This window comes from Sinohyriopsis cumingii, chromosome 2 (genome assembly GCF_028554795.1).
Source record: "Sinohyriopsis cumingii isolate HCF-2022 chromosome 2, ASM2855479v2, whole genome shotgun sequence".
Taxonomy (NCBI): Eukaryota; Metazoa; Mollusca; class Bivalvia; order Unionida; family Unionidae; genus Sinohyriopsis; species Sinohyriopsis cumingii.
The window spans coordinates 98,558,086-98,585,743 of record NC_142962.1 but is presented as its reverse complement, the minus strand read 5'-3'; the positions used below and the strand labels follow the sequence as shown (position 1 = coordinate 98,585,743).

General features: G+C 39.7%; 1 protein-coding gene across 1 annotated transcript; it reads left to right on the top strand.

Annotated features, from left to right (window-relative positions):
* Positions 1 to 744: 744 nt before the first annotated feature.
* LOC149805453 (optic atrophy 3 protein homolog) lies at positions 745 to 6,618 on the top strand. The gene is made up of 2 exons (XM_089950043.1): positions 745 to 898; positions 3,391 to 6,618. Exons 1-2 carry the CDS (start codon positions 766 to 768, stop codon positions 3,744 to 3,746), a joined length of 489 nt encoding a protein of 162 aa, XP_089806169.1. The 5' UTR covers positions 745 to 765; the 3' UTR covers positions 3,747 to 6,618.
* Positions 6,619 to 27,658: the final 21,040 nt, after the last annotated feature.

Below are 27,658 nucleotides of genomic sequence, written 5' to 3'. Positions count from 1 at the left end.
AGCGGCAATACCTTCAGGCGTAAATTGATCTGTAATGTTAGTTCTAATTCTTGGCTGAGGTTGTGGTTGAACTTCTGGTTGCGGTTGAGCAGGTTGCTGGGTTGGTGGTTGAGCTGCTTGAAGACGGCCGGCAATATCAACAGGCAATGTCTGAAGAGTTTTTTGAACTGGCACTGGGAACGCATATAATCACCGGAACCGAATGTAAAATGATAAAAGGATTCTATATTGATCAGTTTATCGGTGGGTCTATTTACCTGTCTCGTAATATATATATATATATATATATATATATATATATATATATATATATATATATATATATATATATATATATATATATATTGAAAACGGAGAAATTAATTTTTCTTAGTCTGGCAAAATACACGCTTGCGTAAAGAACATACTAGAGACTCGTACAAAAAAAATAAAAGACGTTTTCCAGACATGGAAACTTAATCGAAATTTTTACAAAAGTAGAACTTTCTTGGATAATAAAGAGCGATCTTATATAATTTGACCAGAAATTATGAGTACTATATTTGTCCCCTGAGGATAATAATAAACAACGTCAAACAGTACCACAAATTTATTTCCTTATACATCTTTATGTCTAGAATTAAGCAGTTTTAAACATACATAATGAGTACAAAAACATCTTAAACAAATGCAGAATTCCAATTCCGTTTAGTTTTTACCTCTATTTTGTTCGAGCATAACTGTGATATTTCAGGATATCTCCAAATCGAAACATAGTGCACAGACATGCCGGCCTTCCCACTCTTTAAACTGGTTGGAACTCTTGTGAAGATTGGAGCCAAACCTCTTGCCAATAGGGTGAAAATAAGTGCCAAAAATTCACCGAAAGTTCAAGCTATAGCCAGGTGGTCGGGTCAAAGTTGGTATCAATTTTGAGCTTGGTATTGTCAGAGGTCATTTTCTAATGACATTGCTATATATTACATGTTTTCGAGTTAACTTCATGTCTCACAAAATGTGTCTGGGTTAATCGAATGTGCAGAGGCCTTGCATGACGTTTGAACCATATAATGGGTGATGTGTAGTATGGGAGGGGATCTAGTATATGTTACGGAAAAGACGAGGAAGGAACTTAATAGGACGGTGTTTTGTAGCCATTGTCATGTTCAAGCTTCTTAAAGAAGGAAGATACAGGTAGATTCGTCAAGCATTTACTTATCACTGAGGTGCTGTAACTTAAGACCTTGTCATTGAAAGTTTAATTATTGATTGTTAATGACGAATGTTGACCTGCAACAAAACAGAGATTGGCAGGCAGTGCCGGATTACCCATTAAGCACAGCATATGCTTAGGGCACCGGCACCAGAAAAAATTCAAAGTTGATGATACAGTTTCAATTACTTATAGATTTGGCAAACATTTACTTAACTTAAGAGCTTTTCATTAAAAGTTTAATTTTTTTAATTCTTATTGACATTTAATCAGCCTGCACTAAAGTTTCACCCACTAGTGTGTCTGATGGTTCTGATTTGTGCTGGATAATTCAGGACAGTACAGACGTTATCAAACAATATTATTCAGTGACCTTGGCATATAGCTACGTGGCACCTACAAATTATAGATTGATGTTTTGTACATGTAATAAATTGAGAATTACATATCAATGCAATTTTGTGGGTATTCTTTTTTCTACCAACATAAACTTAAGAACTTAAGAACAAGTATTTATTGCATTTTTTATTCAGGAAATGAGCAAAAGCAAAAATGTAGTAACAATTTAATTCTAACAGTCAAATGATAAAAAGACCAGGACTCGTTTTCTGCCACTTATACTTTACTGATGTTGCTGTTTTAGTGTTTAATGCCATTTTTCTGCACAAGATTGGCTATACATGGGGGTCAGTATAAATGGTGGAGGAAGAACCCAGGAAAACCCTGGAGAGAACCACTGACCCACAAGAAGCTACTAGCAAACTTTCTCACATACCCACATTGGCTGAACCAGAGACTCAAACCCATACAAATGTCTCTAAAAAAATTTCACTTTCAACTAGGATAAGGTCTCAAAAGATTCTTTTTCCTACAATATAACTTACATTATTAACCAAACCTGGTCAGCCTAACCCATATATACTCTATTTTATGTTCACCCATTTCCAGGCTGGTTCCCATTTTTCCATACCATTGGTACGGTGTGTCCTGAAGCACAGGCACTTGAGTCCAGGATAAACTAATGTGTACACTCACCAATTAACTGGTGAGTGTACACATTAGATTACCCTGGAATCAAGTGCCTGTGCAATTAAGGTAGGTAAAAAAATTATCAGTAAATGAACGTGATGGGTAATGATATGAGAGTAATAATTGAACATACTGTCTTTGGCAAGATTAAGAAACCAGAGTAAATTTTATTCTATCTTAAAATTGGATATTTTTTTTTCCTCTCTACGTTGGACCCGAATATCTTTTGCAGGGAATCCATTATTAACTTTAAATTTTGCTGTGAATTTAGTCGTGGAGTATTTTTCACTTGATAAAAGAGAGGTGTGGTTGTCTGATAAATTTATCAAGAAGGAGGGGATTCACATATCATACCAGAGTTGTCTTTTGGGGTGGGCTTATAAATGGGTAAGTATGGTAAAAATACTTTTTTTATGCTGATTCATTTATATTTAGTCCTGCAAATTGCATACAATGCATTGAAATTGATAAAAATAAAAAGCACAATTTTTCTGTTAAACATACGAAACCCTGCGAAATATTGATTGATGAATCTGGCTATACCCTTTCAAGAATATAACAAGGGGCCAATCACCCTGTTTGTGTGTGTGTGTGTGTCTCTCGCTATCTCTTTTTATATATATATATATATATATATATATATATATATATATATAAATGTTAGTGCCAATAAAATGATTATCTGTTTAGAGTTCATATACTTTTCAATCATTAAATATTCACTTAGAATTATTGTTTTTGAAGTTCACTGGCATTGCAGAAACTGACTTTCTTGGATTTACTCTGTGGTTACACTGTAATGAGAAAATATCACTTTTGCTCCCCCATTTGTAAATCAGTACCAACTAGATTGCCATTTTATTATTTAAAGTGTTCAAAATCAACAGGTATGATATCTACAATTTTCAAATGATACTTCCACTAGACCTAAAATAATGTAAAGTTTTTGAAGTTAAGCACTTTCTTTTCTGTTTTTGTTTGTGCCTTATTTTGTTTCTATGTTGTAATTTTGCTTTTGACTGAGAGTTCAAAGTGCTTATGCTAGTTATAAACTTAGTTTTGTACTGTTCATTGTCAGGTGTTTATGTTTATATTATTGACATGTGATCCCTAGTAGGATCCAGTGCATTTCAAATGACTTATTCAAATATTTGTTCTTATCCTTTCAGCGTACCATAGATGGGATGTATATTATAGGACAAAATTAATAGGTGTAAAAAGTGATTCTGCTAATATCAAACCATTAACAGATGAGATGGCAGTTGAAGAAGGAGCAAATATTATCAGTGAATCTATAATCTACCTGACTCCACTTATTATATTTTTTGCTGACTACTATTACACAAAAGCAAAATCACGCAACAAGGAAGAAGAGCAAGTCCAGTACTTGAAAAGTCTGGAAAGACGGATGCAAGAGATGGAGCTGAAAGAGGAGCAACATTTTGCACAATATCGAGAATTACAGCGTTTCTGTGCAGCCATGTTTCAAGACTGTGAGAAGATGGTAAAGGAAAAAACACGATGAAGACGAACAACAGGGAAGGGTTTTTCGATTTTGATAAATATGTATTTGTTGTGATAAAAAAAATTGTTTTTCCTATAAACTGATCTGTTTGTTATAAATACGTGTTGTTTTAAAAGACAAAACTCCTATGTCCCAAACATTTTTGTAACCAGTTTAGAAATTTCATGGGTTAAAGAGTTTAGCTGAACTCGACCAGGTAGAAGAGAAATGTTATCCTATCCCCAGTTTTAGAATTGGCATCCATGCAGATAAAAGTATTACATGGCCATAAATTCACTGAATCTTATCCATTCTTTTTTCGTCGGTTTTAGACAACAGTTTGGAGTGGTTTTCATAACAGCTATTCTGATTAGGGGATTGAGTGTGCTAATTTTGTACATGCTTGGATTTTAGCTGTGCATTTTTAGCTCAGGTTTTTTGCACGCTGTATAAACATGGTTATGCTTATGATGATGAAATTAGGTTGAGGGGATGCATCTTAATGAACACTACCTCATCGTAAATGTAGGTCACTGTGACCTATATTTCCCTTCGCTAATTTTAGTTTAGGTTTGTATTTTAGAACTTGATTTCTGTTCTGGTTGTTGTTGCTGTGCACTTAACTCCATTTTTCAGCACATGGCTATACATGGCAGCAAGTATATCTGGTGGAGGAAAACCCTGAGAAAACATGAAGAACCACCAGCCCATGGGAACTATTCTGGCAGAATAATCAAACTAGATGATTGTATGCATTTTTATTAGTGTTATCTTTACCACAGAGAAGGTCAGTGTTACCTTTTAGTGGCATAGGTCAAATTTTTGCATTTAGCTCATGACTGTAAAGGCTTTTACACCCTCTGTATATACTATTCTAATGGTGATGGGCTGCAACTTGAGTACTACACATCTGGTGCTAAATAAGAGGGCTATTTATTTTCTTTCAGTATATGTAAGGAACATGTTAAAAGTTTTCTAGTAGGCTGAAAAAGCTTCATGTGCAAATCACACCAAGCTGCTCCATTGTTACACATAGGCTTATGTTAGTACCCCATATACATTGTGGGATTACTAATATTAGTACTGAAAATATTTCTGAATTTAACAAAACCTCTGGTCATAGATTCCCAAAGACTAATATAAAGATAGGCATGAAGACTTTGTTGACAAAAACCTCTTTTATATACATCACTACTTGACCTATGTCACAATAGCATTTTCTGAAAAAATCTTGATCATCTTAATGGAAAATGACATCAAACTGAAAACAAGTTCAGACCGTGAACATAAATTCATGTTCACATCATGACAGAAATCATGTAGAAAATAGAATTTCCAAGGGAAAAACCAAAGTCCTGAACTCAAATTCAAGTAAACATATATCTTTTTAATGAGATTAATCAGGTAGGCCCAAACTTCTACCCTCAGTTATGGACAAAAGTCAACCACACAAAACAAATATAGATAACTATATATATAAATGGTCTGTTTTAACTGGGTTGGATTTCTCCTTTTCTCCTCTTCCATTTTTGTGAACCATATAAGGTACTTGGTATTTAAAAAGTTTTAGATATATTATTGGGGGGACCCGACCTGGCCAGATCATATTTTTATCTTAAGACTTTGCAGAACCCAAGTATTTCCGGGAACAGCCTAACATGGCAATGTCTGGTGTCTGGTCGGTGTACCCCCTCAATCCCAAATATATTTTCATAAAACTTGGTGAGTTGATTTGTCTTGATGAGTTCTGTACCCTCATAAAAGTAGTTAACTGATCTGTATTTGATGCATTTCGTGTTTCATTGACTTATGTTAAGTTTGGTGTTTCAGGTTTATTTCTCACGTTCTGTTCATAGCAGAATGGTCAACCTATATGATTGCAATTATCTTTATTAGTACGACACCCTTACCACAAAATAGGACATTGTGACAATTTCACATTTTGCTGGCTCAGGTTACATTTTAGCATTTAGCTCATGATGAAATATGTTTTTCACCTTGTATATATCCTGTAAACACTAAATCGATGTAACAGGGTGATAGGATGCATTTTGATGAGTACTATACCCTTATTCCAAAAGTATCATGACGTGTAAGGGGGCATGTATAAACAAATATTTACAACTTTGGTAGTGTACCTTCCCCATTGCTGTTCGTTCTGTTTTTACACAGTGATTGGTATCAGCACCTGATAAATCTTAGTGAGCCCTGGCACTTGCCTATGCAAAGAAGATAAATAAAACGATTTTCTTTATCACCTTTAATATTGATAATGTTGCGGAAAGCGTTCTTCAGGCCTTTCACTATATTTATTAAAATAATTACATGATTATCTTCTTGCTTTATGGCTTCTTTTTCTGAGGACATTAAGCGTCAGAATTCATTAACCTGCTTATCTTTGGCCTTTATATACATTGGTACCACGTGACCTATCAATTACCTGACAAGTCTATTCCTAACTGGACCATCCCATTCTCATAATGGCTGACTTAAGATGCAGGAGAAAATTGTTGCATATATTTCATACTTCACCGACTTTGGTTAAAATGTGTTTATTTCTCTTTGTGCTAGAGTCAGCAGACTAAAGAATTCTCTGCATTGCTTTCAGTACCACATATAGTGACCTACAACTTACCTTTTACTGGCTTAGTTTGAGTTTGTGCATTTGGCTCATTACAAAATAGGCCTTTTGCACCATGTGTGCATATTGTTATACCAGGATGAATGAGACTGATGAATACTACACCCTCATCACAAAAGTAGATCACTTTGACTAATATTTCACTCATGTGTTGCATCTCAAGCATAGTTCATGCCAGAATCATGCATCTAGATGATTGTATGCATATCTATCAGTATCACACCTTAACAATAAAGGTCATTATGACTTGCATTTCACTGGTTTTTCTTGAGAATTTGTGTCATGCATTTGTGGTGTGTTCTTAAAAAGTATTACATCTTTATCTTAAAGTTGGTTACCATAACCTATAGTTCACAGTTCATTGATATCGGTTCAGTTTGAGCAGGGTCAGATTTAGGCATGATGAGTCCCTTATCTATGTGAAGCTCTAGAGGCCGTATTTGGTAAGTGTTAACAGAGAATAGGTCTGTGTAACAAATGAACTTGGCAATTTTTTGCTAATTATTACCATGTAAATTATGTCATTGATATGAAATATATTGCATAGATAATAATAATGAATATATTATGCAAAAAATCACAGGTTAAATTAATACTTAAATATAAATTATAATAAAACTGTAACAATTTTTTTTACAAATCCGAAATATTGAGAGGCTTTTTCAGACTGAAGCCCTTGGTTGTAACTTGTTTAGCTTGTGCCTAAATCTGGCCCTATGTTTGAGTCCTTCAACAAGGTGATTGTATACAGCTGTCTTAATACAGCACCCATATAAGAAAAGACCACTTTTGTTTGGGGTTAAGTATTTACATTTAGCTCATTAACACATAGGTTTTTGGGCATGCTTTGGACATAACAGGCTAGAACAGGGGTCTCAAACACTATCCTGTTGCCCACAAAATGATTGTCACAAGGTGTCGTGAGAGATAAAGGTGGTACGCCCTTGGGCCATCAAAAATGCCCTTATCCAACCCTCAGGGTGGTTTGAGTTTGAGACCCCTGGTCTTGAATCATGAAACTTGATGCATCTTGATGAACACTACCTGGTCCATTCATGCCCATACTTTACTAACTAGGGTTAAGTTTTGTGTTTGAAATTCATTTTAGGCTCTATTCATACTAGAATCATGAAATTGAAGATGACATGTATCGCTGTTATTATCCCACCCGTTCAGCAAAAGAACATTGTGGCCTATATATTTTACTGGCTTTGGTCAAGTTTTTGCATTAAGCTCATATATCATGATTATTTGGCATGTATTCATACTATCATGCTTGGAATCATGTAACTTGTCATTGGATGCAATTTGATCAATTCTGCATCCTTTTGGCAGTGAGCTCTCTTTGACCTATATCGCATGCTTCACTGACTTTGTTTAAATTTTGTGTGAAAGTACAATTACTGGGTGTTGTTTTTGTTCATTGCGTTAGGACTTCTGCATTCTAATTTCTGTTATGATACTGCTGGGTATTGCTCCAATTTTAGTTTGTATTCCACAGTTGGATATAGCCAGTTGATACATGACATCTGATGCTGTTTCATGTCTTCTGCTAAATAGATTTATATTAAAATGAGAAATAGGGATAAAAAGAGTTTTTTAATTGATTCAGCAAATATAATGAAAGAGTAGACATTGAAAATTGACATCATTTAAAATGACATCCTGTGCAGTAATAAGGAGAGAAAACAGGGTTTTGTAAAAAGATAAAAATGAAATAGCATGGGGTGGAAAAAACACTAATCATAAGTGTGGTTCTGTAGCTGAAATCCTGATATTTCTGTTAGGAGTTATTGATATCCATTTTCACATATTTTAAAGAATTTTGCAAGTAAGAATTGTACAAATCTGAGTTCAACACTATAAAAAATGTTACAGGTAAAGCTATCTAATATTTTCAGGTAAATTTAGGTTGGAATGCTAGAAATTTTAGAATTGTAAATCTTCAGCAGAATTAATCCTGGTAGTTTTTCATCCAGAAGCTGAAAGTTAATCAAAAAGCAGTTAAAATTACTTGTCAGTGTCCAAAGTCTTCATGAGATATGGTTTGCATTTCCATAGCATCCCCATATATTATCTTTCAGAAGATCCACAACTGTTAATTGATACAATAATTTATTTAGTACTTGCCCTGCCTTCCATATGGTCTAAAACATGTGACAAAATTAAATAATGAAGAAAAGTCTTGTTGAAAAAAAAAATCACAGCACTGGCCACCCTTTGTGTGCAAATAACGATTCTGGGAGGTTCAAAGAGGTAATAGTTTGGTCGCTTGAGTAGCTAAAAATGAATTGCTGCATTCACATTATCTTGGTGGATGACATAACATTGAGAGAAGAAACCTTGGGTGGTAAACAGTTTTTGTTCTCAGTTTAGCACCAATTTTCAGCATATGATAGGCTATACATGGCAGCCAGTGTAGCTGGTGGAGGAAGAACAGTGAAAGACAATGGTAAGAATCACCAATGCACAGGAAGCCCCTGGCAAGCTTGCTCACATACCCACACTGGCCAAGCCTGAGACTTGAAACCGAACAGACAGAGGTGAGATGGCACTGACTGGTAAAGGCAACTGCTTCAGGTTCCCAGGTAAAGAGGTACATAAAGAAAGAAAAAATAGGTGACATGCAGGAAAAAAGAGAGCAGTATATACCAGACACCTGAAAGAAAGTCACAGTCATAGGAAATTAGTACAACAATATTGTTTGGTACAAGGTTCATTGTAGGGTAGGGGACTCCAGTGACTCATTTTCTGTACCAACACCCCATGCATTACTCTACAATGTATCAAGTATCCCACTTGAGTATTTCATCTAGCTAACACAAAATATTCTTAAACTCTTGGTTATATGACTAATTATTCAGTATGGCTTCCTTCAACTGGCTTCCTTCCAGGCATCCTGGATGGTTGTTGTTGTGGGGTTTAACACCATTTTTCAGCACATGATAGGCTATGCATGGCGGCCAATATTAATGATGGAGGAGGAACCTGGGGAAGAACCACCGACCCACGAGAAGCTACTGGCAAGCTTTCTCACATACCCACATTGGCCAAATCCTAGTTTCAAACCCATGCAGACAGAGGTGAGATGGCAGTGATCCATAACGGAGAGCGCTTTTGACCACTCGGCCACTCCGGCCCACATCCTGGATGGAATCATTTGTGAGTTAATTGTGTTTTGACTGCAAAACATTGGTAAGACATTTTTTTCTGATCATGTTCTTGTTTTTATTTGTTGTTGCTTTTATTGTTCACATAGGTTAGGTTAATATTTTTGTGTTTGGCTCCATTTTGGAGAAACTATTGTATTTGGAGTCAAAAAACTTTGTGCATTCATCTTTTGTGATACACGTGTATCATTATCTAGAAGTGGTTACAGTGACCTTATTTTCCAATTTTGCATTTTTTCAAAAACTTTATAGTTTGAATTATCCTGTTTACGGCACTTTGACAGCCAATAAAATTGCAAATGCATGAAAACCACAGGACAAATCTAAAAGTTTCAGAGCTTGAGTTGAATAATATGCTGTTGTTGTTGTAGGGTTTAACGCCATTTTTCAGCACACGATAGGCTATACATGGCAGCCAGTATTAATGGTGGAGGAAGAACCCGGGAAAACCCTGGAAAGAACCACCGACCCACGAGAAGCTACTGGCAAGCTTTCTCACATATGAATAATATGTACAAACTTTGTTGTGCATTTTATGGTTTTTAAAGTCCAACTTGGAAGATTCTGTTCTCTGTTAGCAGAATGTGTACAAGGATCTAGCACATGTGGTTGTGCATATGGAAGGGGTCATTCATTTAGAACATATGCTTGGGGGTGGGGTGGGGGTTGAAGTTTACAAATGGGGGGGGATGGGGAGTAACACCTAGATGTACGTACACACAAAATATATTATAGCTACTATGATTACAACTTATCTGCCTTAGCCATCAACTTACAACATATAGTATTCACACACTTTTGTGTTTGTAAACCCTCCCTTACCGATTTTGAAAGTAAAATGCATCAGTGATGTACAAATGCAGAAAATTTAGTCGTTCATCAGTTTATAATTTCTAACCTGTTTGTAATTAGGAGATCCCTAACACTGTCAACTTGTTGGCATTTCAAAGCAAATGGAAGCTCTTGATGTAAACAAGTGGACAGACTGCTCACTTTCATTTACTTTCTTTCAGAACAGTCCATACTTTTGTTCAGTGGCACAGCATATACCAGTAGGATACATTCCTGCAAATTGCCAATGAAAACTTCTTTTACCGTACTATCCACTACTTTTCAACAGTGAGATTAAGAAGTGAATATGCTCAGTATGTGGCATGTATCATGCTTCCCAAACCAACATCAGATGCCATATGACATGACAAAACTGATTTGGCAGCCGAGGACATGACTGATGATCATGCTGTTAAAACTATACAACTATGAAGTATATGGGGGGGGTACTAAGAAAAAGTGTACATACTCACAGGGGAGTGTGTAGAAAAAAGTACACCATGAAAGAAGTGGGGAGTGGGCTGAATATGGCTTTTGAGTGTGTACTAAATGGATGGTCCCAATGAGGAATTTTTCAGGCATATAAAACTTTGCTTTTTTTAGAAGACCATGAAGGACTGAAAAAATTACATGGGTTATTATCCAGGAATAACATGTCAGTTTTATTCATTGGAATATACAATTTTTTTTAAAGCAAATGAATTTTATTGCAAGTCTAGGAACATCAAAACATTACACTTGATGTTTTTGTTAAGTTTCAGCTGTCCTAGCTCTAAAGTCGAGTGAGCTTATGATTTGGCCTTGTGTGTTCCACATCCATAGTGCATTGTCTTTACATCTATCAATGTGTGATCATTTGACATTTTCAAAAACCATTGCAGCAGGTTTATTTTTTGAAGTGCTTTCTAGTTTGTAAAAATGATGCTGGTCCACCACCAAACATTGCTGCCTTTATTAACAATAAAATGATTTATAAAAACCATTAAAAACAACTTATTTACTTGGATCGGATTTGAAAGAAAGCATCCTGGTGTAAAGGATGTTAAGTCTTGTACAAATGGAGCTAATCCACAATCAAATAAAGCTTTACATTGAATGTGTGCGGCAGTTCACATTTCTTTATCTTTCTTCTCGAATATATAAATCAGGGGATGTAACTCCTCCAAACAGTGAACATTAATCAGCACAATGAACTCTTGAGTTGTTTCTTCTACACCATTTCACAATCTCTATGTGGCCTACTATTGCCAAAAAGAATTCAATGCCACCTTTACCACAAGTTGTATGTGAACAGTTACCAAGAACAGTATTACTGGTACAGTAGTACAAAATGTAACTGAAACAACATGTGAAAATTATTCATTAGGCAATACAGCATATAGCTGTTGCATAGATCTACCTTGTTGTTGGCTTGACTTCGCTTGTGAAGATTAGGAAGGGGTATGTACATGTGTATTGCACGCGCGCTGGTGGCTGATGAGCCCTATACATGACAGGCACGTCCGTCCACATAAGTTGCAGGGGAATGCCTGGGTTGTGGTGGGTGATGCCGATGGTTCCAAGTTTTTTCTTCACCAGCGTTTTTCCTCCAAGATGGCCCGTCTGTTTTGTTCAAAAGTGTCACCGGCCTGGTGAACTGTACGTTACCAGCTTTCACGGTCAGCAGCTTGTGATGCCCATTGGCGGTGATCAATGCCACAGGTGGTGAGGGTCTTTTTCAAGGTGTCTTTATATCTCTTTCGAGGTGCTCCTTTATCATGGTGCCCAGTTGACAGCTCACCATACAGTGCGATCTTTGGCAGGCGACAATTCTCCGTCCTGGACACGTGCCCTGTCCAGCGAAGCTGTATCTTCATGAATGTGGCCTTATTGCTGGTGATCCCTACTTGTTTGAAGACTTCAGTATTGGTGACGAAGTCACTCCAGTGGATGCTGAGGAGGGTACAGAGGCAGCGCTGATGGAAGCATTCAAGGAGGCGGAAGTGGCGGCTATAGGTGACCCAAGATTTGGCGCCGTATAGGAGGGTGGTCAGTACGACAGCTCTTTAGACGCTGATCTTTGTATCTCTCTTGAGACTGGCGTTGTGCCAGACTCGTTTATAGGGTCTGCCAAAGCCGTTGTTTGCCTTGGCCCGTCTGTTATCTATTTCTTTGTCGATCTTGGCATCAAAGGATATCACACAGCCCAGGTAGGTGAACTGGTGGACTACGTTCAGCTCTGTCTAGTCAGTGAAAATGCATGGTGGTCGCTATTTTTCCTTGGGAGTAGGCTGGTGAAGTACCTCAGTTTTCTTTAGGTTGACCTTGAGACCACATAGCTGGCAATCTTCCGTGTGGGCAGCAAGGATGGCATTGTCTGCAAAGAGAAGTCCTCTAATAATTTTTTTCAAGGTCTTGTTGTGGGTATGAAGTCGCCTTAAGTTGAAGAGGTTGCCATCAGTCCGAAATCGGATATAGATGCCATCTTCGTCATCAAGGTATTCTGTTGCTTTTTGGAGCATCATGCTGAAGAAGATTAAGAACAGTGTGTGGGCTATAACGCAGCCCTGTTTCACGCCATTTGCAATCGGGAAGGTCTGTGACAAGTTGTTATTGTTTCTGACCTGACCTAGCTGGTCTTCATGTAGTTGGATGACCATGGTAAGGAATTTAGGAGGACAGCCGACCTTTTCAGAGATTTTCCACAGTCCATTTCTGCTCACCGTATCAAATGCCTTCGTCAGGTCCACAAATGTGATGTACAGTCCTTTGTTTTGTTCTCGGCATTTTTCATGGATCTGTCTCAGGACGAATACCATGTCAGTTGTGCCCCTATTGGCTCTGAAGCCACATTGACCCTCTGTAGCATGTTCTTCTGCAATGGTTGGCACCAGTCTGTTTAGCAACACCCTAGCAAGGATTTTGCCTGCAATGGAGAGCAGAGTTATCCCACGGTAGTTTGAGCAATCAGATTTTTCCCCCTTGTTTTTGTACAAGGTGATGATGACTGCATCTTGGAGGTCTTGTGGAATTTCCATCGCTCCCAGAAGCAAACGAAGAACTCGTGGATTTTGGAGTGCAATGCTAGGCCTCCTCTCTTCTGTATCTCTGGTGGGATACCACCTACCCTATCACATTTACAAACATACTGTCTTTGATCAGGAAACATTAAAAGGCCACTTTTGCAAACTTAAATGGCAGACATTGAATTATCATCCAAAGTGTCGTTATTCCAAGTTGTTTGCAAGCCTTAATAATTCACCTGCATGTTTCAGTATACAATTTTATTGTGAACAAGAATGGTATAATGGGAAACTAAATCACGTCTAATTATGTATCGATGGTAAAATGTGAATTATCACTAAGTCTAGAGGGCAGACCGTGAATCACATATGTAACTGTGTCCAAAGGGCAAGCCGCAAATCACATCTGTAATTATGTTTCCGTGGCAAAATGTGAATTGTATAACGTGTATTGGGTCAATCATGTTAAACTTGATGTAAATTGCGATAGTTGACCACTATTTTGTAATGCATGGCATGCTTGCTGTCACCTGCATTACCATGGAAACACAAGAAAACAATACCTAGCTTCATGTGCATTATTGTAAACAGGAATTAAAGATGGAACACAATTTGCATGGCTCGTTATAAAGCGAGTACAATGGACGCAATGAAAGTAGTAAGGTGGGATACATTAGCGTCAATGGGAATTAGCATTACAGAGACCCCTGGGACAGATTAGCGTCAAGGGAAATTTAACATGGAGAAAAATCGTGGGTCAGATTAGCGACAAGGGAAATTAACATGGAGAAAAATCGTGGGACGGTTTAGCGTCAAAGGAATTTAAACAGGGTGGGACTTTATAGCGTCAAGGGGAATTGAATATGGGATTTTTTTTTTTTAAATTTTTTTAAAAAGGGGTAGGCAATGGAAAGGCTATCTCTTACCGAGAAATATGGCTGGCCCTGAAAAGGGCCTTTGGGTTTTCTTCTTCTTCTTCTTCTGCTTCTAATTTCTTCTTTTTCTCCACCAAGTTCTTATTTTATCTCCAACACTCTTTCTCTTCTTTTCTTTCTTTTTCTCCTGCTCTTCTTTCTTCTTCTCTTCCTCCTCTTCTTTCTTCCTCTTCTCATTTTCTTCTTCTTTTTCAATCTTTTCGTTCCATTTGCTTATTCTTATTCTTTCCTCTTCATCCTCCTTCTCCTCCTTTATCTCTTTCATGACACCACTAATCTTGTCCTTTACCTTTTTTAAGTTATTAATTTCCATCTTTACACGATGGGGACTATAGGAATAATGGTCTTCAACCAGTCTTATCAACATCTGCTCCATCATTCCTAAGTTGTCTAAAACGTCTTGTAATGTTTGTATTTTGTCCATTTGGTTAGGAAAACATCCCCCTAAAACGTAAAATTGATCTTATCTAGATCATGACCAAACAACGCGCGGACGTGAAGGAAAACATCCCCTACTTTTTCATTTCATATAATAAAACCCAAACTATACTCTCCACATACGCTAAGAAACAATAAACAAATCCATAATCTACTATCCACACAATCGTACGTGAGCGGGTACAAACACAAACACAAACACACAAACACATACGCTAAGAAACAATAAACAAAATCCATAATCTACTATCCACACAATCGTACGTGAGCGGTTACAAAACCCAAACTATACTCTCCACATACGCTAAGAAACAATAAACAAATCCATAATCTACTATCCACACAATCGTACGTGAGCGCTTACAAAACCCTAACTATACTCTCCACATACGCTAAGAAACAATAAACAAAATCCGTAATCTACTATCCACACAATCGTACGTGAGCGCTTACAGAACCCTAACTATACTCTTCACCTACGCTAAGAAACAATAAAGAAACCCATAATCTACTATTCCCACAAACATACCTTAGCTCTTACAAGCACCAACACACAAACACATACCCTCACACTATCTTAAAAAAGAGTTAGTGTTTATATTCACACTACTCTACCTACACATTGGCAAATTGATGGTTATTTCTTTTCTAGAGTATTGGGTAGCCCTGAAAAGGGCTGTTTTTTTTGTTTGGAACTTCATGGACACCTGGTTAATGGTGGCACCTTCCAGGCCTGGCGCCGCATACACATCTTGTCCCCCAGTTACTTTTTACCTTTTTGGGGGAGAGAGCAGAGGCAGGATATGTCGCTTCAGAATCCCAATTTTCGCTCTCTGAGATTCTGAAATTTCTTCTTCTTCTCTCCTTTTCCTCCTCCTCCTCTTCTTTGTATCTTCTCTCCTCCTCTTTGTATCTTCTTTCCTCTTCTTCTTTATATCTTCTCTCCTCCTCTTCTTTGTTTCTTCTTTCCTCCTCCTCTCTTATCCTTCCCTCCCCCACAATGGCTTCCGCGGCCAGTTCATTTAATATGCGCCTGGCATATTCCAGATGCACATGAAGTTCCAACAGTTTCTCCAGTCTCGTGTTCATTTTTGGTGTTGATCAATCAACAAGGGTAGCTGGACTGCCGAACGAGTTTCAATTTATAGTGAAAGCGCGGACGTGATGGAAAACATCCCCCTAAAAACATAAAATTGATCTTACCTAGATCATAACCAAAAAAAAAAACAACAACGCGCGGACCTAAAAGAAACACTCACTCGCTTTTTTATGCTACCCATCACTATTTTAAAATTTTTTTATAAATCACTTCAATAGACTATCCACATACGCAAAGCAATCCAATCTAACCCCAACTTTACACCTCAAACACCAAAAAAAAAAAAAGACATCATTTTAATCTACTAGTTAGTTAGTTAGTTAGTTGGATTATAGTAGTTTTCGTTCTTTTGAACATGTACCACTTTTTTATTCACGCACTGCGTGATTTTTAATTACTCCTGGGGGAAGGAAAAGGAGCCTCATCCCCCAGGCTTTTATGTACTCAAAGAGTACTTTTTAATTTAGCCACTCAGGTGTAGGACTAACTAGTCCTTAACAACCTGACTGAAAGGCTAATAGACATGAGTGGGAATAGTCACACCACACACTCGTGTTTCTTAGTTGGATTGAAATGCCCCAGGTGTCAAACCAAGCAGTATGTGACTCCCGCCACGATTGGTCGGCAGCGATGAGGTCACATTAGGACACCCGGTCTTGTGGCATTGACGAAGTGGCCCGCTTTTTTGATATCATCAATTGCCTTTCCCAGTCCGATATTCCGGTAGACAGAGCCTTCCTTTTTTCCACTCTGTTTAGGTGGTGCAGGTTCATCAGCTTCATCGCCGCTGGATGATGATACTTCCAGGGCCGCTGCCAGCGTGGAAGTTTCAAATTCTTCAGTGTCGTCTGCCAACATTGCCTGGATTTGGCTGAGTATGTTAGTAGAAATAGCTATGGAAGCTTGATTTAAAAGTTCAGCCAGATGTTGTTTAAGAGACAAGGAGACGGTTAGGAGTATTTTTTTTTTTTTTTTTTTTTTTTTTTTTGTTTTCTTTTTTTTTTTTTATTCATCAATTCCTTATTTATTTTGATTCCCTATCTTATTGGTTTGGAATGAAAACTTGTTTTTATGGTTGTTTGTATGTTATTATGGAGTCCTGTTTTAATTAATTCCTATTTTCCTATTTTAATTTTTTGTGGCCTTAATTGGTTTTTATTATTCGGGGTATGAACGGCTGTGTCAATTTGTGAACCTACGAGACCTAGCAGGCCGTCATAATTCCCAAACAGTGATTTTGTAATATTCGTCCTTAACTGGTTTTTATTATTCGGGCTATGAACGGCTGTGTCAGTCTGTGAACCCACGAGACCGAGCCGGCCGTCATAATTCCCAAACAGTGATTTGTTATATTTTTAACTGGTCTTTGATTTACTTTCTTAGATTTTTTTGAGTAGATTGGATTCGTGTATAAAACTTATGATATTTTTGAATGTTAGATTAATATTGGGGTTTGTGTTCATCAAGAATTCTGGGTATGTTGTAGGGGATCCAATTTTATGCTGTTTAACTTTAAACTTAGCCCTTTCTTTTTCAAGTGTATGGCAGTTGTTAAAAATATGCTCTATGTCTTCTGGGACCCTGCAGTGGTAGCAGTTAGGGTTATGTGGTTGTGGTCCTATGTACTGTCCGAAGCTGTTAGCCAGCTTGGTTTTGCCCGTGAGTATTCTATTTATGAATTTTTGTTCACTGCCTTTTGTTTTGGGTGGTTTCCTATTTCTACATACTTCTGTAATGATGGTTTTTAGTTTCCTGCCTTGAGTGCTTGTGTTCCATAATTCCTGCCATTTATTATCAATGAGGGTTTTAGATATGCTATTGAGTTCGCATATGCTATAATCTAGGTTGATGTGAGTGGTTTCGTTTAGTTTTTGTTTAGCTGTTATATCTGCCATATCGTTACCTGGTATGTTAATATGGGATGGTATCCACATAAATTCTACTTGTAAGTTATTATTGTTCAGTATTTTTAACAATAAATTGGTTTGCCTAAGATAGTTTTCTCTTGATTTGGTGTTGTTATTAAGTATTGAGTTTATGACGCTTAGCGAGTCACTTATTATTACTGCTTGGGGTATTTTGTTCTCTTTGATCCATTTGAGTGCTTCAAGTATGGCCCAGAATTCAGCTGTGTATATAGAGCAGAGGTTAGGTAGTCTTCTTCCTACTTTAATGTTAAGTTCGGGGATTACGTAAGCTGCTGCTGTTCTGGGTGGTTCTGTAATTTTGGATCCATCAGTGTAAATCTTAATGTAGTTGCAATATTTTGAGTTGATTTCTTCTGTACAGATTGTGTTTAGTTTGAGTTCCTGTTCGTTTTTATTGCCATATTTCGTAATGAGGGTGTTAACTGTGGGGTTGATATTTGTCATAGTAATTTGCAATTTCTGCTTGGAGTTTGTCTATAGGAAGTTGTTCAACTAATTGATGGACTAATTTCCCTGCTGGTATATTTTGTGATAATTTAGTTCTAAAAGGTATGTTGCATTTATTTATAGCTAGCCGGGTGGGGTGTGTGTCGGGGTGTGTTGTTAGCCTGGCTGCATATCTGAGGGTGAGTTCTTGTCTTCTAAGGTGGAGCGGCAGTTCTCCAGTTAAGATTTGAAGTTCCACTAGTGATGTGGATGGTAGTGCACCAGTGCAAATAATTAGGGCCTTTCTTTGTATGCTATCTAGTTTTTTGAGGTTATTTTGCGGTGCCGAGTTGTAAATTTGGCATCCGTAATCTAGTTTAGATCTAATTAACGATTTATATAAAGCTAGTAAGGTTTCTTGATTGGATCCCCAGGTGGTTCCTTTAAGGGTTGTAAGGAGGTTAAGGTCTTTATTACACCTTTTGACTAGTTCGTTTATGTGGTGTCCCCAGTTTAGCTTGGAGTCATAATGCATTCCTAAAAATCGTGCTACATTTACGAATTTAATTTCTTGATTTTGGATGGTGAGTTTGGGAAACTGATTTTGTAATTTACGTTTGGTGGTGAATAATACTGCTATGGTTTTTTCATGGGATATTTTGAAACCCCATTTATCAGCCCATTTCCCTATTTTGTTTAAACTTGTTTGAATATCGCTGATTACTTTGTGGTTGGAAGGGTTTCCTGCTCTCCATAATCCACTATCATCAGCAAATTGTGAGAGTTCAATTAGTTTTGATGTTAAGTTGGTGTCCAAGTCATTAATCATGATGTTGAAAAGGGTTGGGCTGAGTACGCTCCCTTGTGGTGTACCGTTTTCAAGTGTGTGTGGTTCAGAGTAGGTGTCGCCGACTCTGGTTGATATTTTACGGTCAGCGAGGAAGTTTTCAATGAATTTAAACATTCGACCTGTGATGGCGTAGTGGTTGAGTTTGGCTAATAAGCCTTTGGTCCATACAAGGTCGAATGCCTTTTCGAGGTCAATAAATACTGCAATTAAATTCCTATCAGCTTTGCGTTTGGAGTTGAACGCCAATTTAATTGCGGTTTCTAATCGTATTAGTTGATCCGTGGTGGGTCTTTTGTTTCTAAATCCGCATTGATTATCGGAGATTAAATTATTGCTCTCTAGGTGGTGTTTGAGTCGGTTGGTGACTATGGTTTCCATGATCTTACAAATGTTGTTTGTTAGGGAAATGGGTCTGTAGGAGCTAATATCGTTAGGGTCTTTTCCTTGCTTGGGTATTGGAATTACTATTGCGTGTTTCCATTTATCGGGTAGTTTGCCTGAGGTCCATATTTGGTTTAGTAATTTAATAATTGTTTGTTTAATGTTATTTGGGATATTTTTGTATATTGTGTATCCTATTTGATCTTCCAACTTACTTAACCACTTGCAAACACAAACACACAAACACATACCCTCACATTTTTAAAAAAAAAAGAGTTAGTGTTTATTTTCACACTACTCTACCTACACACATTGGCAAATCGATTGTTATTTCTTTTCTAGAGTATTGGATACCCCTGAAAAGGGCTGTTTTTTTTTTTTTGTTTTGCTATGGCATTCTTTTTAGTTTCTAAGAATGCGATGTCCTCTGAGGATAGACTTTCTGGCGATAGGTCTGCTTCTTCGGAAAGAGAAGAAGAACTCTTTGGTGTCGATACGACAATCGACAAAGCCTCTGTCAGCTTCAGGTTGCTGCTGCTGCTCTTGTTGTTGTTGCTGCTGTCTCTGAAGTCTGTACTTCTCTGTCCATTCTTCTTTTTCCCTGTTCATTTCTTCTCTGAAGAGCTCTTCTATCAGGTCTTCAGTGATTTTTAACATTCTCACATTCTCTATTTCTTCTGGCTTCGGTATCAGACTGTGTCTGACCCTATGCAAATTCACGTAGGCTTCGTTGAGTTTAGCTAGTTTGGAGCACATCTTCTTAGGAGGTTGAGTCGACAATGGATGGTTAGACTGGAAACAACACAATTCTTAAAGTCAAAGCGCGGACGTGAAGGAAAACATCCCCCACACGGTTTTTGAGTCGCAACGTTTAGTGAGTGTCATGAGAGGGATAGTAAGAAATGAAAGAGCATCAATCCAACATTCTTATAGCTAAACAAAAGACAAAGGCATTTTTTTCAAAACACAACAATTTTTATTCAAAAATCACTTAACACTAAACAACAACTCTAACATTTTTTAACAACAATGCAATACTAAAAGTTTCTCCACTAGGTAAAGAGGGATAACAGTCTTCCATGGTTTCTAGTAATCTAGGATGACTTCTCTCAAACTGTTGATTTCTATGGTATTATCGAATTCTGCATACAGGATGACGTTCACCGTTTCATCAGGGTCTCGGTCTTTAAACTGAATTTCCACACGAATCTGGCCGGATTTTATAGGGTGGAAATGTCCCTCGTCGCTGCCTTGGTCTGGAGTGAAATCGAAAGCCCACAAAGCATAGCCTCCTGCATAATCCTCGTACGTAATACCGTGACTGGTATTGGTTCCTAACTGTCCGGTGGCTTCGTACAAGGACAAGTACGATCTCAAGTAATTCTTCTTGGTAAAGTCAGGTTCGAAAGGTCGGGTACACAAGGTCTTGCCATCGCGACTGACTTCGATTTTGGACACGCCAAAGTGTTGAAAGTAGAAAGGATTTTTTTCGGCAGCTCCGTTGAAGGCTGTATTCTCGACGATACCAACGATCAAACGTTTGGGTAACTGTCCTTGGAACAGATGATCTTCGATCATGGATCGCTGTCCCTTGGGAATGGTGAAGGTTTTCACTTCCACGCGTCGTATGGGATACTTGGCAGTCGTTCTGCTCAACGTCTGACTGATGTCGTTTCCCACTTTAGGTAACACTTCCACACGGCGTACGTAGAGTCTGGCTTCCTGGATTTTGGTTTTGTAACCGTCACTATCAGCCATCAAATGGAAAGCGGCACTGCTACGATTCAGTCTCAGGCGGACATCCACCCCGTTCTGCTTATACTTTTCTTGCAACCACATGTCCAAATGCAAACGATCCATCAGTTCTAAACTTGTGTCGGCTCCCGTGATTCTCTTTCTTCGTTCTACAAATCCATCATTGTTGTCTTTCTTTTCATCAGTTTCCAATATTTCAAACTTGGTAGGTTCGTCAGCTTCCCATACCACACAGGCATTGAGATGAGTGTTCTTGGCATCTATTCCGTACGTCAAGAGATTTTCCAGGTAGGCACGATAAGGGTAAGTATCCATGCTGCTACTGGCCAGTTTGTTATTCAAGTACAAGTCCACTCCACTGAACAAGGAATGCATGAAATTGTTGACGGGAGCTACTGCTTCATCGTCTATAGCACCTCCAGTCTTATCTAGAATTTTGACTTTCAGGTACAAGTAACTGCTATTCAGATCGATGTAATCTTCGGGCTGTCCTTTGATTTCAAACTCGATGGGAGCGGAATCGGTCAGTGAGGAGACGGGGTGAAATTCCACCCACTGGGATTCTTGCATCGTCATCATCGCGGGGGGCATGGCAAACAGATCCAGTTCCGTCTTGGAACAAGCGCAAGATTCTCGGTGCATCATTTTTTTGTCTCTTTTTTTTCTCAATAGTCGAAAACGTCTAAGTCTCGAACGGTTCTTCTTTTCTTGGCCTTTCTCGCTTGAAGTCTGGTGAAAGGGTGTTTTCTTCGTCGTCTCTTTCTGCCTTGTCCTTGCTGAATGCCTGACTCGGTAGCGTGCAGGGCATTTATAGGTGTTTCTCGTTGGCCTAAAATGTCTTTGCCCGTTTGCAGCAAGACATTTTTGCCTGCCCTCATGAAGGCTTCTTTAGGGTTTTGTTTGTCGATGATGACATTTTGGAGAAATTCTTTGCATTGCGTCAGTGCCGCATCTTTCAAGGCGTGCAATCCGCGTGTCACCATCGGTTTCAACACCGGGGCCACCGAACGAAAGGCCGATTTTAACATGTCTCCTAAACCGTGTCCTCGCTGTCGAGCAACCCCTCGGTACACTGGATACATGACTTACTTACGAGTCGTGAGAGAACCGTTTTCGAAAATGGAGTTTCACCGTGACTTTTCCTTTGGTGAATGGAATATTTTGTCCCAGATCTCCTTTTATAGCAATGTTGACCGTGTCCAAATACGACTTACTGACAGGCAAATAGTGAGGATGTACAAATTCGCGGTGGACGTGGTAAGTGTTTCCACCTTCCTCGTCAGCGTCCGTGGCAGAATCCACTTTGAAAGGAATGACACGCAGTAACGGTACGGAGGTGTGTCCCACCACGTTGTACTCCACCACATCGGAATACACAAACATCAAATTCAGTCCTTGGTTCAGTTCTACCGGGGCACGAAATAACTTGCTAAAAGACTCGTTGTCGTAAACGATGGGTAATTCGTTTTTCTTGAGCATGGTCTTTCTCATGTCCATATCTCCGCCCAACATGTCAAACAATTCAGGACAAAATACAATGGACAGGATTTTACTTCGTTCAAATTTCATCAAGAAGCGACGAGCTGCTTTGTGGTACTCCATGGTGACACTTTTGTTGACATGCTCCAAAGCTTTCAGAAACACGACATTAAACCTGGAGGTTATGGTGCTGACCAAATGTTGACCACTAAAATAATAGCCTGGGGGAATGAACAAGTGATAGGTGGTGTACTTTTGTGTACGGGTTTTCTTGTCATATTTGACATTGCTATCCATCCACTGTTGCATTTGCTCGTCATGAACTTCCACATCAAAAAAATTTTGATTGGGAAGGACATTGAGATCTTGGGTCGGGTGAATCATTTCTACTAAAGCCACTTCCCAATGGGCTTCGTGATCTAACTGGATGGCTTGAGGTAATTTGGCCGTGTAACAGCACAACGTGTTCTTGGGAAACACCTCCATGGAACTGTCACTATGTAAAGTTAAGTAAAATTGGTTTTGGTGACTCATAATTCCAGAGTTCTGTGGCTGTCCGAGGGGTTAGTGGACGTCAGAGGCGTGTCTCCGCCCAAAATGGGGTTCTGGTTGTGATTGAAGTGGTGACTGGCACTGGCACTGGACACAAGGTTCCCGGGGTTCCCGTTCGAGGTGAATTTCAGGGAGGGATTAGGAAGCAGGTAACCGATGCAACTGCACAATAAAATGGTCCACAATTGTTTGTCTCCTTGTTGCAAACTCAAATTGGCGATGGCTGCCCCGATGACACAATACACCACGAAGATTTGGCAGAAAAAGACGATTTGCGTTTTAGGCACACGTTCTCCACACCACACCCACAAGGGTTGTTTTTGTAAATCTTGCACAGAAGAACTAGGTGAAGGAGGAGTGGTCGACGTAGCTGCGTCTGCTGTGTGAAAGGGCATGATGGTCACTTCTTTTTATAGTCGATGACTTGCGAAGCGTCGATCCAAGAATCGAAACTGGGTGGATATCCTTTCCAACGTACTTTGACTTCTTTGACACGTCGTTTGCCCACTTTACGGGTTCTGCGTTCGAGAATGCTTTCGATGTCGTACACGTCGTCTTCTTTTTTGGTGACACGTTGTAACTCGGGCAAATAAAACGTTCCTTTGAGCACTTCTCCGTTCATGTCTTCCAATTTATAGACGGCAGGATGACGGCCATGCACTCGTCCAGTGACGCGAAACAATTCGGTCGTCCAGTTAGGTAAGTAACCTTTGTCGAATGTCCGTTTGGTTTTGCCAATGTGCACCCAATCTCCTACAGCCAACTCTCCACTTTTCTTGGGGACAGCCCTCGTCGGGGACGTACCAAACAGACGCTCAAACACCAGCACTTCGTTGTCGGGAGTCACGTCTTGCGGGGCACGTCCGATGCTTCGATGGTAAGATTGGTTGTACGCTTGCACCAGGTGCGGTAAGATGTCGATGTACTTCAGAGTGTGGTGATGCGTAAAATATTTCCACATGCGTTCTTTCAAAGTGCGTTGAAAACGTTCCACGATGCTGGCTTTGGTTTCGGGATTCTCGGTGGTAAAAAAATGAATGTCACGTTTCTTTAATTCTTTTTGGAAAGCTTGGTTCAGAAATTCGGTGCCTTTGTCCGTTTACCATCGAAGAGGGTGACGACCGCTTTGTTTCAACACCCGTTGCAGGGCTCGCACTAACTCGCTGCTCGATTTGGAAGTCAAGGGTACGACCCAAGCAAATTTGGAAAAGACGTCGATGACACAAAACAAATATTTGTAGCCACGATTGTAGCTGGCCAAATGAGAGACATCGGCTAAATCGGCTTGCCATTGATGATCGATGCCTTCCACTCGGGTGCGACTTCTGGCAAACTTGCGTCGAATGGGTTTGTGTAAAGTGTAGGTAGCTTGTTCTTGTAACCATCGTTGCACTTGAGGTAAACGGAGACTTTTCAGTCGAGTTTTGGCAGCACGATACAATTTTTGAACTCCTGCGTAACCTGCAGGATGGGAGGGATCGTAGTAAATGCTGGCTAAGACTTTTTCCATTTTTATTTTTTGTGTTAATAAGACACCTACTCTTGGAGGATGCTACTCTTTTTCTCTTGGGGTATTTTCTTGGATTGCAATGCTTTGCGTGTGCGGCCAGCAATAGGTGTCGAAGAGGAGAAGGATGTCTGAGCGGGGGATATCGGTTCTTGTTTCACTTCTGTCTTCACTTCTGTCTTCACTTTGTTTTTCTCTTGTGATGAAGAAGGGGTGGCCATCATCTTTTTAATCCATCCAATTCTGGAGGTAGGTGGCGTTGTTAACTTGCGTACTTTTTCTGGTGGAGTTTGAAACCCTTCCTCTTCTTCTCCTTTTTCTGTCTTGATCACGGGTACTGGTGGTACTGGTACTGGTGCTGGTACTGGTGATGGTGCTGGACTTTTCATCAAGGTCTTAAAATCTTTCAGAGTGGGTAGAGCTGTTTCGTCTAAAGCTTTCTGGTGAAAGAGTTGCAGTCGTTGCAAGAGTTGACCGTACTTTTGCGATTTTTCTGTTTCGGACAAATCTTGGCGATCCATCGAGGACTGCAATTCGTGTTGTAACTGGGACATCTCGCTCAAATGGGGATTGGGAGGTAAATGCGGGGTGTGTTGTTCTTGCCACCGATGGTATTCCATCCATCGTTTGTAAGGCACTAAAGCTAGTTTTCGTCCTTCCATGGGGTTGTCAGGGGTCGATTCTGAGATCTTGGAACTTCCGAGGCCTTTTTATCTTGCTCCCACCAGTCCTCCCAACATGGTTCCCAAGACTCCTTTCAGTATGGGGCCTAACAAGAGAGGTAGAATACCTCCACGTTGCACTAACATCTTCTTTTTTTGACGAATGGGAATTTTCTTTTGAACCATTTGGCGAAGAACGTGACGATGTTTGCCTAAGCATTGTTTCTGGTGTTTGGACAAAGGGATCGTGCCTTTCAAAACGTTCAAACAACATTCGCACACGGTATCGATGACCTCTTTGGAGGCTGTTTGAATGAGTTTTTTTCGTAGGGGTGGAGAAGCTTTGGACAGGACAGATAACATGTCCCCATGTTTGGCTAAACGTGGTGGCAGTCCTTTCCTTTTCTTTCCTTGGGGTTTTCTGGAGGGTGACATCTTTGAGTCTTCAGGAGCACCAAAAAACACTGATACCCGACTTGGTCACAGGCCTTTTTTATACTGGAACGCGTCGCCACTGATTGTCTTTACGTCGTATTAGTTTGAGGACAGGCATGACACGTCGTGCAGGGGTACGTAACGGACTAAATCGAGCCAGTTCTTGCTTGGACAAATCCAGTAAACTTTGTAACATGCTCGATCTTTCTTGAACTTTGATTTTGGGAGAAGGTACTTTGTGAGCAGCAGCCACTGCCACTAAATTGGAGGGTCCTGCCACTGGGGAAGTTCTTTTGGGGGTCATCAACGGAGAAGTTCTTGGTGTGATCAACGTCTCCAAGTACTCTTCAGTTCTGGGTGTCATTAACGGAGAAGTGGACAAACGTGAAGCTGCCGCAGACGCAGTCACCGCCGTGGCAGGTCGTGGTTTGCGAGTGTAAGGTTGCGTCCTGGCCGAAGTGCCTCTCTTGCGACTACTTTTCTGTGGACTTTTCTTTTTCTGGGGGCTTCTTTTCTTTTTCCGGGGTGGTGGTGGTGTCTGGTCAGAGGAGGGTCCTGCCACTGAAGAAGTTCTCCTTGGGGACCTGGTCTTTTTCTTCTTGGGGTTCGTTGGACTTTTGTCTTGGGTATAACTTTTGGGGCATTAGGATCCCATCTTAAGAGTGAGCGAATGATGACCCCTCCTAGAGTACCGCTCCCTCCAGGTTTCAAAATGATTTGTTTTTTGGTTTGAGTGTCGATGCGGCGATCGGCCAGTTGGACCAAAGCGACTTTGTTTCGATCGAGAAAGCGTTTGGTTTGATGAGGAATCTGAATGATTCCTTGGAGTAATTGACGTGCCGTCACCGTGAACCATCGTAAGACTTCTTTGAGACTAGCTTCTAAGACACGAGCTCGTGTTTGTGGATTTTTTTCTCGACTGATGCCATACAAGGCACGAATCAATTTGACGGGAAGATGCGACTGAAGGGACGTCATGTTCTCACTGTGTGAGACAGACGAAAAAGGGTCTGAGGTTTTTATAGATTTTTTTATGGGGAGTGAATTGAAGTCGAGGACGGAGACGTGTACAGGACAGGCCCTCCGTCTTGGCACCAGTGGTGAAACAAGTGGGTACGAAATCGCAAATCCTCGGGAGTCGTAGGTTTCAAATCGACGAGTAAATAGGCGTGTGGCATTTGAGTGGCATCGTCGTACGCCTGAGTCAGCTAAGGCGTTCCTAACTGTTTGGCTAAGACTTGCACTTGCGATTTATCTCGAGGGCTTTTAAACAAGACCACGTAATGCGCATTGAGACTGATGGTGCGATGGGCTTTACTTTGTTGAAACAAATTTTGGGTGATGTAAACGACACTGGCATTACGGTGATGCCCTTTGCGCGTGAACCACAGTTTAATTTCTTCTTCGTCTTCTCCTAACATGTCGTCGAAAATGACCAAATGGGTTTGACGGGAGTCAGAGACGATGCCGTCGTCTTCTTTAGGAATGCCTTCCACAAACACGATGGAATCGCCTTGACTTTCTCGCAAGAGGCTGTACGCCGATTGCCACTCTTTGTAACACCACACGATCCGTTGAGGTGGCCGATCGATCAAATGATGTTTATGTTCGATCAAACGTTTGACGAATTCGGTTTTGCCAGAACCGCTAGGTCCAGCAATGAGCATGTTAAAGGGATGGCGAAGATACAAAGCCTCCCAACTGGCACGATCTAAGTGTTCGTCGATGACTTTGACAGTAGAGGAAGAGGGAGCAGAGACAGTAGAGGTAGCCATGGTGTGAGGAATGTCACTTGTGACACGAAAAAACAAACAAGACAAGAGTTTATATACTTTTTCAGAA